General features: G+C 43.8%; 1 protein-coding gene across 1 annotated transcript in view; it reads right to left on the bottom strand.

Moving 5' to 3' along the window:
• LOC124550744 (cytochrome P450 4C1-like) overlaps positions 1–12529 on the bottom strand; it is a 140788-nt gene that overhangs the window by 15511 nt on the left and 112748 nt on the right. Inside the window, exon 5 of the mRNA XM_047125467.1 lies at positions 4173–4373. Within this exon, the coding sequence (XP_046981423.1) occupies positions 4173–4373 (201 nt within the window). The remainder of the gene's footprint in view (positions 1–4172; positions 4374–12529) is intronic.

Genomic DNA, 12529 nt, shown 5'->3' with positions numbered 1-12529 from the left:
TAATAGATAGGCTACAACCCTGTCTCACTCCCTCCTCAATCACTGCTTCCCTTTCGTGCCCCTCGATTCTTATAACTGCCATCTCGTTTCTGTACAAATATTAGATACCCTTTTCTTCCTTTGCTCCTGCTACCTAGGAATTTCAAAGAGAGTGTCCCAGTCAACATTGTCAAAATCTTTCTCTAAGTTTATAAATGCTAGAAACTTAGATTTGCCTTTCCTTAACCTATGTTTTAATAAATGTCGTAGTGTCAGTATTGCCTCACGCGTTTCAACATTTTCTACGGAATCCAAACTGATCTTCCCCAAGGTCGGCTTCTAACAATTTTTCCATTCGCTCCTGAAGAAATCGTATTAATATTTTGCAACTGTGACTTATTAAACTGATAGTTCGGTAATTTTCACACCTGTCACCATTTGCTTTCTTTGGTATTGGAGTTATTATATTCTTCTTAAAGTCTTAGGACATTTCGCCTGTCTCATTCATCTTGCTCACCAGATGGAAGAGTTTTGTCCCAAGGCTATCAGTAGTTCTAAAGGAATGTTTTCTACACCCGGGGCCTTGTTTCGACTTGGATCTTTCAGTGGGCTGTCAAATTCTTCACACTGTATTGTATCAACCATTTCATTTTCATCTATATCCTCTTCCATTTCCACAATATTGCCCTCAAGTACATCTCCTTTGTATAACGCTGTATATACTGCTTCCGCTTTTCTACTTTCTCTTCTTTACTTAGGACTGGTTTTCCATCCGAGATCTTGATATTCATACAGGTGGTTTCTTCTCTCCAAAGGTGTCTTCAGTTTTTCTGTAGGCAGTATCCATCCTAACCCTAGTAAAATATGCTTCTACATCCTTACATTTGCCCTCCAGCCATCCCTACGTAGCCACTTTACACTTCCTTTCGATCTCATTTTGAGACGTTTCTGTTCCTTTTCATCTGCTTCCTTTACTGTGTTTTTATATTTTGTCCTTTCATCAGTTAAATTCAAATTGTCTTCTTGTACCCAACATCATCTTCTACCCCTCGTTTTATATCTACTTGATGCTTTGCTGCCTTCACTGTTTCAAAGCTACCCATTATTCTTCTACTGTATTTCTTTCCCCCCTTCTTGTCGGTCGTTCCCTAATGCTCTCTCTGAAACTCTCTACATCCTCCAGTTCTTTCAGTTTATCCAGGTCCCATTTTCTTCAATTCGTACCGTCTTGCAGTTTCTTCAGTTTTAATCAATAGTTCATAACAAATAAATTGTGCTCGGAGTCGACATCTGGCCCTGGAAATGTCTTACAATTTAAAACCTGGTTCCTAAATCTCTGTATTACCATTATATAATCTATCTGAATCCTTCTAGTGTGTCCAGGCCTCTTCCACGTATACAACTTTCTTTCATGACTCTTAAACCGAGTATTAGCTATGATTAAGTTATGCTCTGTGCAAAATTCTACCAGGCGGCTTCCTCTTTCACTCCTTACCCCACAGTCCATATTCACCGACTACTTATCCTTCTCTTCCTTTTCCTGCTATCTAATTCCAGTCTCTCCCCCCCCCCCCCCCCCCCCCGCCATTATTAAATTTTCGTCTCCGTTAACTATCGCAATAATTTCTTTTACCACATCATACATTTCTTCAATCTCTTCATCAGCTGCGGAATTAGTTGGCATATAAACTTGTACTACTGTGGTAAGTGTGGGCCCCGTGTCTATCTTGGCTACAATAATGCGTTCACTATGCTGTTCGTAGTAGCTTATCAGCGCTCCTGCTTTTCTACGATTAAAACTACTTCTGCATTACTCTTATTTGACTTTGTATTTATAACCCTACATTCACCTCATCAGAAGTCTTGTTCTGCTCTCTCCAAATTTCAATAATTACCGCTATATCTGACTTTAACCTATCCATATTCTTTCTTCTGATTACAGTGTCCTCCTGAGCAGTCCGCACCCAGAGATCCAAATGGGGGACAATTTTATCTCTGGAATATTTTACCCAAGGGAACGCCATCAGCACATAACCATACAGTAACTCTGCATGCCTTCGGGAAAAATTCCACTGTAGTTCCCGCTTGCTTTCAGCCGTTCACAGCACCAGCACAGCAAGGCCGTTTTGGCTATGTTACAAGGCCATATCAGTCACTCACCCAGTTGCCCCCGCAACTACTGAAAAGGCTGCTGCCCCTCCTCAGGAACCACACCCTTGCCTGGGCTCTCAACAGATTCGCCTCCATTGTAGTTACACCTACTGCATGGCTATCTCTATCGCTAAGGCACGCAAGTCTCCCCACGAATGGCATGGTCCATGGTTCATGTGCGGGGAATCTCAGGTATTTGGATAGTGTCGATCCTCTGCAGGTCTTCTTGCTGTCCGGTACATTTTTCTAGCATAGCGACTTCTCTATATAGAGCACCGTCATCCACAACGTCATGGGGCTTGCAACAGTATTTACAAAAATCGTTTATATGTGCTGCAAACAGTAGCTGTTCTGTAATGCTCTCACGTTAAAGCATACTAGTAATATATAACAATGCACCGAAACCTAGTCACAATTGACGTTACTTCTAGGCAACATTTTAAGGGCTTTTAACAGAAAAGATATATTTTATTAAAGTGGAATGAATGATAGTGTTTACTCAAAAAATTTGAGTTACGATAACTTTTATTTGCACAGAAAAGTAATTGAGATCCGAAGCCAATCTTGTCTGTTAGCACTGGCGACTCTATGCAAACGTCGCTGTTATCGGTCGTTAAGTGAAAGCTGTTGGGCACTGTTTTATCTGTGGTGAGGTAATGCGTGGAGTTCGGTTTTCTCTGGACACTCTTTACACGATGAATCTCGGATTAATGAATTCCCTAACGTATGCCGAAATGGAATGTTCAGTGTATCTAACTCCAACTACCATTCTGTGTTCAAAGCCTGTTAATTTTCATCATATGTACGTGATACTACCACCATGTGTATGTGTACAAGTGTCACGTTAGTGTATAGCAGTATTTGACGCCTCTACTTTGGAAGCGAGAGGTCTGACTGTATGCCAGGGGATGGTCCAAAAATGACACATTTTATGGAAACTGGTAGCCAGTTGGCAAAACGAAAAATTGCTGTTGTTGACTGAAACATACATTATTTCTAAAGTGTACTGGCTGGTTTTCCAACCGTCAGTATGCGCAGAATAGCCCTCCTGGTTGGCCGTGCAATCTAACGCATGGCTTTCCGGGCGGGAAGGAGCGCCTGGCCCCCGGCACGAATCCGCCCAGCGGATTTGTGTCGAGGTCCGATGAACCGGCCAGCCTGTGAATGATTTTAGGCGGTTTTCCATCTGCCACGGCGAATGCGGGCTGGTTCCCCTTATTCAGGCTCAGTTACACTATGTCGGCGATCGCGGCGCAAACAAGTTCTCCACGTACGCGTACACCACCATTACTCTATCACGCAAACATAGGGGCTACACTCGTCTGGTGTGAAACGTTCCCTGGGGGTCCACCGGGGGCCGAACCGCACAGTTGGTTTCCAAGTCTTCCGAAAAATATAGGCGCAATCTCGGTTCATGAGATCGTCCCTCGCCGGAATTTCTATCGCCTTTGTCCCAGTACTTGGACGCCTGTGCCAAGATTCTGCGACATTCGTACTCCATCGCATGATTCTCGGACGAGCAGAGCTCCGCGAGAGAACTGGGTTGATTATGTCTTCTTTCGTGAATGCTGGTGGTGCCAGTTCAGTGACTGCAATTAGTTCCTAGCTCATTGTGTTGCGCTGAAGTTTCATCATCTGTAATGATCTGTGACAGAAAGGCCTCTCCTTTCCCCTCGGACTGCTCCAATAATTAGGATGAACAGGGTTTTTTGTCTTGTGGATTCTTGTGAAGGAGAACTGCGAATATACCAGAGTCTCAGTCACTGGACACACACTTGTACTATGCTCACTGATAGCCATAGTGCCTGTTGTCGAGTTGTGGGTGTGGGGCGGCGGAGGGGCGAAGTGGACTGCTGTAGTCGTCGTGGGATTGTGACCACTGCGGCTGCGGCGGGGACGGAGACTCTCCATCGTTTCTAGGTCCCCGGTTAACATACATACATTCGTACATGTACGGAATATGGGGCCCTACGATGTTGGTCGACATATGGAAAAGTAGCATGCCTTACAAACACAAGAGCAACCAGTAGACAGTGGCTCACCTTTATGATGCTCTCCAGCACCCTCAGTCTGCCTAGGTCTGCAAGACTGGGGGCCCGCAGGTAGTCGTCACCCTCGCCGAAGACGTCCTTCAGCTCCTGGTGGGCTGCATCCTGCCACTCAGGGTGGAGGGCCAACAGTGTCAGTGCATAGCTGACGGTCAAGGACACTGTCTCTGTGCCGGCTACCAGCAGATTCATAACCTGTAAAGCATGTCAATTAAATTAGCTTGTATGTTCTGTTTATTCTGCACGCCCACATCAAGAAATGTTGGAGAATGTGGGAAATCCAAAACACACTATTAGCCTAAAAGTAGCCACACACAGGAACAGAGGAACGGGTATACTGCCAGTTCATAGTGTTCTACGGGTACAGCACATCGGCGCTCAAACACATCGCCGTCGTCAGGTGAGCTGGAGACCTGATCTCCTGAGGGCGCGCGGATGACCAGTATCCCCTGCCGCCGCGGGCTGCTCCGTCCGCGGTCCGAGCACGCAGCCGCTCGTCGGAGGTCGTGGAGGCGCTAGCGTTGGCGGTGGTGGTAGCGTTGATGTAAGTTCCCTGTCCACCCTGGTCACCAGATCGTTTTGTTTGCCGAAAGTCTTCTTAATTAAATTCAGTGTTGGTTCCCAAGTCTTCCTAAAAATATAGGCGCAATCGGTTCATGAGATCGTCCCTCGTCCGAATTTCTATGGCCTCTGTCCCAGTACTTGGACGCCTGTGCCAAGATCCTGCTACGTTCGTACTCCACCGCATGATTCTCGAACGAGGAGAACTCCGCGACCGCTGACTAGTTGGGATACATTACGCCACTGTGCCTGTGGCGTTCTCGGCAAGGATCTCCGACACTGTACACTCGTGGGCCGTTAGACCAACAAATGCGCCTGTGCCAAGATTCTGCTACGTTCGTACTCCATCGCATGATTCTCGGACGAGTAGGTTTATTTGCTAGCTGTTGTACGAGTGTTGTTCAATAAATACAGTTCCCCACAGTCGTTTAATGAACAAAGTAAGAGCATACGGACTATCAGACCAATTGTGTGATTAAATTGAAGAGTTCCTATATAACAGAACGCAGAATGTCATTCTCAATGGAGAGAAGTCTTCCGAAGTAAGAGTGATTTCAGGTGTGCCACAGGGGAGTGTCGTAGGACCGTTGCTATTCACAATATACATAAATGACCTTGTGGATAACATCGGAAGTTCACTGAAGCTTTTTGCGGATGATGCAGTGTTATACCGACAGGTTGTAACAATGGAGAATTGTACTTAAATGCAGGAGGATCTGCAGCGAATAGACGTATGGTGCAGGGAATGGCAATTGAATCTCAATGTAGACAAGTGTAATGTGCTGCGAATACATAGAAAGAAAGATCCCTTATCATTTAGCTACAATATAGCAGGTCAGCAACTGGAAGCAGTTAATTCCATAAATTATCTGGGAGTAGGCCCCAGGAGTGATCTAAAATGGAATATGGCTCTGAGCACTATGGGACTTAACATCGATGGTCATCAGTCCCCTAGAACTTAGAACTACTTAAACCTAACTAACCTAAGGACAGCACACAACACCCAGCCATCTCGAGGCAGAGAAAATCCCTGACCCCGCCGGGAATCGAACCCGGGAACCCGGGCGTGGGAAGCGAGAACGCTACCGCTAAAATGTAATAACCATGTAAAATTAATCGTCGGTAAATCAGAGGCCAGATTGAGATTCATTGGAAGAATCATAAGGAAATGCTGTCCGAAAATAAAGGAAGTAGGTTACAGTACACTTCTTCGCCCACTGCCTGAATACTGCTCAGCAGTGTGGGATCCGTACCAGATATGGTTGATAGAAGAGATAGAGAAGATCCAACGGAGAGCAGCGCGCTTCGTTACAGGATCATTTAGTAATCGCGAAAGCGTTACTGAGATGACGGATAAACTCCAGTGGAAGACTCTGCAGGAGAGACGCTCAGTAGCTCGGTACGGGCTTTTGTTGAAGTTTCGAGAACATACCTTCACCGAGGAGTCAAGCAGTATATTGCTCCCTCCTACGTATATCTCGCGAAGAGACCATGAGGATAAAATCAGAGACTTTAGAGTCCACACAGAGGCATACCGACAATCCTTCTTTCCCCGAACAATGCGAGACTGGAATAGAAGGGAGAACCGATAGAGGTACTCAAGGTACCCTCCGCCACACACCGTCAGGTGGCTTGGGGAGTATGGATGTAGATGTAGATGAATTAACCATACAAATTTTTTTATTGCCGTTTACATATCTGCAATGTCGGTTCATCACAATTGAGGGGTGATGGAAAGGGGGGGGGGGGGGGGGGGAACGTCATTTCACGCAGGCTTCCTGGTCGTTGTTCTCCGAATGCGTCTGCAAGACGTCTCAGTCGTTGACAATAGATGTCTACAGCGATGGTTACACCGCAGGGGGGAGGAACTCATACTCCACCACACCGTCGATGTTCCACCAGATGAATAATTCATCTTTTGTGGATGTACACGGGTCTTCGTATAGGGGAGTTGCTGCTTTGTTTGGGCTCAGTTATTCATGCCTCTTCTATGTGTAAGCATAAAGACATCATTTCCCGTCTCCAGTAACGACACAGGACAGGAGTGGTCGGTTGTGTTCACGAGACAATTGATGACGAGCAAGCAGAGATGCACATATGTCCACCCACTGTTTTGTGTAATTTTGGCATAAAACATGCAGTACCCACACACTCTAAGCAAATGCTGCTAAATGGTGGAATGATCACAGTTCATCACATCTGCCAGTTCCCGAGTAGACAGAAGTGGATCATTGTGGACTAATACGTTTAAGCAATCTTCATCAAACCCTGAAGGTTTTCCTGAATGTGGGAGGTCACTAATATCAAAACGATCCTCCTAAAAACGAGAAAACCGTTTTCCTGCTGTGCCCTATGGCATTATCCCCTATGCAGCGTAAGTGTTTCTGGCTGCTTCCGCTTCTGTCATCCAGCCACTGAATTCGAGCAGAAGAATATGTGGCAAATGTTCCAATTTCTCCGCGTGGCACTCCACTTTACAGCGTCCACAGCCCCACTAACTAACTCCAAATGACAAAGTGGCAATATGTAAACTCAAACAGCAAGAGTGAACTACAAATAAAAAATTACATTCTGTAAATGAACCCGTAGCAACCGGAATACCAACATACAAAACAAAAACACTACGAATTTACGCATCAGCAACGTAATATTTAGAGAATGTTAGTTCACGTGCTTCAAATTTGATCTTAGAACGTGTGCGGTATGGCGAATCAGTCAGATGCCATTAATCGTGCAGACTGGCGCATGGCAACTCGACAACAGGCACTACGGCTATCAGTGAGCATAGTCTAAGTGTGTGCCCAGTGACTGAGAATCTTGTATATTCGCAGTTCTCCTTCACAAGAATCCACAAGACAAAAAAGCTTCTTCATCTGAATTATTGGAGCAGTCTTAGGGGAAAGGAGAGGCCTTTCTGTCACAGATCATTACAGATGATGAAACTTCAGTGCAACACAATGAGCTAGGAACTAATTGCAGTCACTGAACTGGTACCACCTGCATTCATGGAAGAAGACAAAATCAACACAGTTCCCTCTGCTGACAAAAATCATGGCAATGTTTTGGGATAGTGTTGTCATTCACGTGCATTTGTTCCTAAAGCATCAACCACCAAACCTAAAAAAACACAAAATTCGATAACTGTTTTGCAATTTTATTAACAACATACTTTTTAAACGTTTACTGCTGTATAAGTAGGGTCCAGAGTATGAAAATATCTCATAGTACTGTCTTAACAAAACCAACATGTTAGGTTGGTTATAGGTTCGTAGCATTTCTGTTTTCATGTTGGTATTCCGGTTACTATGGGTTTATTTATCAACTGTCATTTTTTTAGTTTTAGTTCTCTATTGCCATTTTATTTTGAATATAGTCATTTGGAGGTAGTGGGTGGAGCTGTGGATGCTAGAAAATGGAGTGCTAAGTGCAGATATTGGAGTACTTCAAACATATTCTTCTAATTCAGTTCTCTGGCGCTCTCTGGTAAGCTGAATAGCCAACTAATAATACTCATGATGCGTTGGGCTGTCTCAGCGACTGCATGTGTCGTATGCGTTCTCAATGGAATATTGAGCGACTCAATATCGATCACTGATAAGTGTTGGCGCTGGACGTATTGATAACATACGAAATCCCACCGCTCCAATCCTCCCTTTATGCTGTCTTTGGCCCGGGGTGATTCATTCGGGCATACCTATGTGTGCACTGCAGTAACTGATGCTGCACAATCCCCTGACCTGGGGCACTGCGAGTGGACACCAGGACATGGGCTGTGGGATGTACGAATGTTTCAGCGATCTCCAACATCTAGCCAAGACAACGTCTACTATGGACTGGATCTTGGTTTAAGTGTCTCGTGTTTAGTGCTTCTCAATACATCTCAGTGCACTTCGTCTTGCAGCGGTATTTGTTGTTGTTGTCTCAATCCTATCACACAGTAGAACCTTGATCCTCCTTCTCCTCATCCTCCTCCTCTTTCCTCGTTCTAGTGTAGCTGATAGAACAAACTTAGCGGTTATACAGTGCTGTAAACATCCAATCACAACATCAAATTTCCGATTGATCAATTTATTGTTTCTGTTAGTTTTATCGCGAGCACACATTTGTCCAGCCCCTCCCGCAAATTGTTTAAGGACGTAGCATGTAACTTAGCTGATATTGGAATTTTTCAGTTTCTTCCTACCAGATGCCCTAACTGTCGCAGTAATCACCATTAGGAGGCAAAGGAAAAAATCTAGTGGGGTTTCTAAACCAAGTTGATGCAGATCGAATCCCAACAAATATTCCAAACCTAGTGTTCACCAATAGGATCCACGGAAAAACTGTCTCACACAAAGGGCATCAATTTAATTAATTTCCAATCAATTTAATACAGTGAGGAAATATTTCCAAGAAATGCACAGCTGGGCGTTTGATAGTTAAGCAGTGCTTTATTTGTAGTTCGGTCCGACCACAACTGATGGAGCATGCAGGCCTGGCAGTGGCACGTGATGGGATGTGGCCACTTGAGAGACAGCAGGGGTGGTTTCCCAGGCATCAATAGCTGAGGCTTGCCACCACCTGATGCTTTTTTTCAAGGGATTAGCGCGGTCTGGGGACTGCTGCAGTGGTGTGATCCAGTGCCGTGTGTGGGCCGGAGGACAGCAGACGGGCATGTGCGTCGTGAATGAAAGATTTTTATCTGTGCAATTATATCTGGTATGTTATGTTCACAGCGATCCTTGTGCGATCGGAATAAAAAAAGCTCCACAGTTCCATACTACCTTGCCAGCTATAAACTGTTGAAATAAACAGTATTCCATATACTGCATTCAGTTTCCTGACAAATTCTTTGATAAATAAGCAAACTATGTCCCAGACATTACCTTGTATCCAATAAATGGTTTAAATGAACAATATTCCACATATTGCACTGTCTACCAGAAACTTTTTAAACAATGTTCCATTTACTGCAATCGATTACCCACCAAATTCTTTAAAAAAGTAAGTAAAGCGTATCTCAAACACTGTCTTGTATCTAACAAATTGTTTGAATAAGCAATATTCCACAAACTGCGTTGTCTACCAGAAATTGTTTAAATAAGATTCCATATATTGCTGTCAATTTCCCACCAAATAGCCAATCAACTGAATCTTCTTCCCTCAAATTTCCAGCTGGGGGATATGAGAGGAAGAGCTGGGGGATTTCCCAGAGTGGGCAGGTTATTTAATTGATCGATTTAATTAATTAGTCAATTAATGTAATAGAAATGAGTACTTGTATTGGTGAGGGGAATTGCCTGAGGGATTGGGAGGGGGGTGAAGAGGGAGGGGAGGTGGAGAGTAGGGGGCTGGCTGTCTTCATTTACACACGTCAGCTACGCAAGGCGGGTGACCTTGAAGGAGCTTCGTCTGGCTGCCGCCAGTCTGCTTTAACAGAGCGCGATCCGTTGCTAAAAAGCGTTTCCGGTTGCGGCGACGCCCTTCCGCTGCGCGCTGATTGGCTGGCTGTGGTCTTATCAGTAGTGACGTAGCGCGCAACTCTTATCTATAACGACTACCGCCTGCAGCTCTGTACTGGGGCCAATGCATCACTCACTGTTCACGAAGCAACAGCATTGTACAGACAGCCATGCTTCACTGTAAATGAATATACAGAAACATGTTTATACTGCTGTACATAAATTTTAGTTTACCTTAGGATGTGGGAGTTACGACTCCTGGGGAGGTGGGTGGGTAATTATTTTTTTATCTAAGATTTTTACACTCTAATAAATATAACTACACATTGATCTTGCCAAAAGCCGAGAAGCGATTCTTCTTAGTGTTTTAGTCTCTGGTGCACTCTGGGATGCTCTCTTGTGATCTCTGGGACTCTCTGGCTACTCTAGTATTCTCTGGGTACTCTGCCAATCTCAGGGGTCATAATCCACTTAGCACAAAAATGGGTTAACGACCTGCCAAGCAAAAGAGGACAATGGGTTTGCTCCTGAATGTATGCTCATCCCTGATGTAGGCAATGTGCACTAACAAATTCACTCATTCCAGTTTTGTTCCACTACCTGTAGTAAATAGCCAGGGGGAACATATTATTGGTGACTAATGTCTCAGTTATGTGTATCTGTTGTGCTTATTAAACTTATCGGATAACGCTATGAACTTCAGTATTTTCAATGGCATAATCTACTATGACTACTATTACCACTACTAGTACTACAAAAAACTGCAGATTTTCTTAACTGTTGTTGACTTTTACTAACACGACATAGATACTTATGTCTAAGTAGCGACCAGACCTGAAAATATAGAGTATGGCGTTCCTTGTGAAAACTCGCACCTACTGTTACGTCAATTGGAGTCCCGTTTTTAAACTAAGTTTGACTTATAAAAACTAAATCAGTTGAAGATCCGTTGGAGTAATTCATTGAAAAGAATAAATATTTTCTTTAAAGTTTTAAAATGTGTGTTATGTGACTGCATTAAAGTATTTAATCCTTCCCCCCCCCCCCCCCCCTCCTCTTTTCGTTATTGTGATTAATTCAAAGGTCTGTGTTGAGACACTAAAAACTCAAGATCGTTTACGACGTTTTAGGTATTACAAAGGAAATCTTACTCAAACACATAGTGCACGCCCATACCCAAGTGTCATAACCTGTGAACACATGCGCAAATAGTTTTTGACATGGGACTTCCGCTTCTTTTGGCCAGTTAGGAATTCTCTGCAAGTGATACATTTTGAAGATGGTGAGAGTGTAATTCACGCAGTGGAAACATGTGTATGAGCACAAGACAAGAGCATTTACCGACGGGGAATACACGCTATTACGTGCCACTAACGTAAGCCCATAGAACATGGCACAGACCCTCTAGAACATAACAGTACATAGAAAAGAAATTTTGACTCATCTATCACCAAATTCTAACTATTATGAATGAAAATGTTGTCAGAAAAAGCTGTGGGTCATTATCTACTGAATGTAAAAGAATTGTTCTTGGTTCAAAAAATTATATCCTTCAAAACTGATTATAAAAAGCGCTTTTGACCCATAAACTGTGATTTATGTTGTCACTTTTGTGTATATAATTGTAGCGTTTTTTAAAGTTTACAACTTAGTGCCACAATGACGGCATTTGGAAGCAGTCTCTCTACACTCGGATGCACCACAAGTTTGATATTCATTCAGTGCCGTTCCTTGACTTGGGAATCGTCTGGTATCAACCAGAACATTATCGAGCTGCTTCCTACAACAGGAGAGATGTGAAACATACTGACAGCTTCAAGACCAACATTCCTGGAGGTTACTGCTGCCTAAAGTGTTATTAGAAGGTCTAGATAAAATTTCTTCGGAGTTTCTAATACGGTTGGAGATGTGGCAACAAGCCGACTATTGTAGGTTGGTGTGTATACTCTCTGAGAAATGAGATATACAATAAGACAATCGGAAATATATCAGTCACACAATCTGGAGTATTAAAGGGCCAAACAAATGTGAGAATTATTGTCGAATCATGCATCCCAGTTGTCGAGAAAAATACACAGTAAAAAAGGAGGCGCCAGATAACGATCAGTTTGGCAGTCGGAAATGCACCAGAGGGACAGATCTGATGTAGCGACCGATAATGGAAGCAAGACTATAAAAATCAAGTTACCTCCATAGCATTTGTTGAAATATGAAAACCGTTTGACAGTTGAATAGGCGCAATATCTTCCGACATTCCGAGGTAAACAAGAGAATTCCAACGTGCACTCGGTTTGTCTGCCGGGGGGCCTCATCCAAGATGTGGAGGCGGCCTTGCCTGTGGCTATAGAG

This window comes from Schistocerca americana, chromosome 9 (genome assembly GCF_021461395.2).
Source record: "Schistocerca americana isolate TAMUIC-IGC-003095 chromosome 9, iqSchAmer2.1, whole genome shotgun sequence".
Taxonomy (NCBI): domain Eukaryota; kingdom Metazoa; phylum Arthropoda; class Insecta; order Orthoptera; family Acrididae; genus Schistocerca; species Schistocerca americana.
This window is presented reverse-complemented; position numbering and strand designations above follow the sequence as displayed.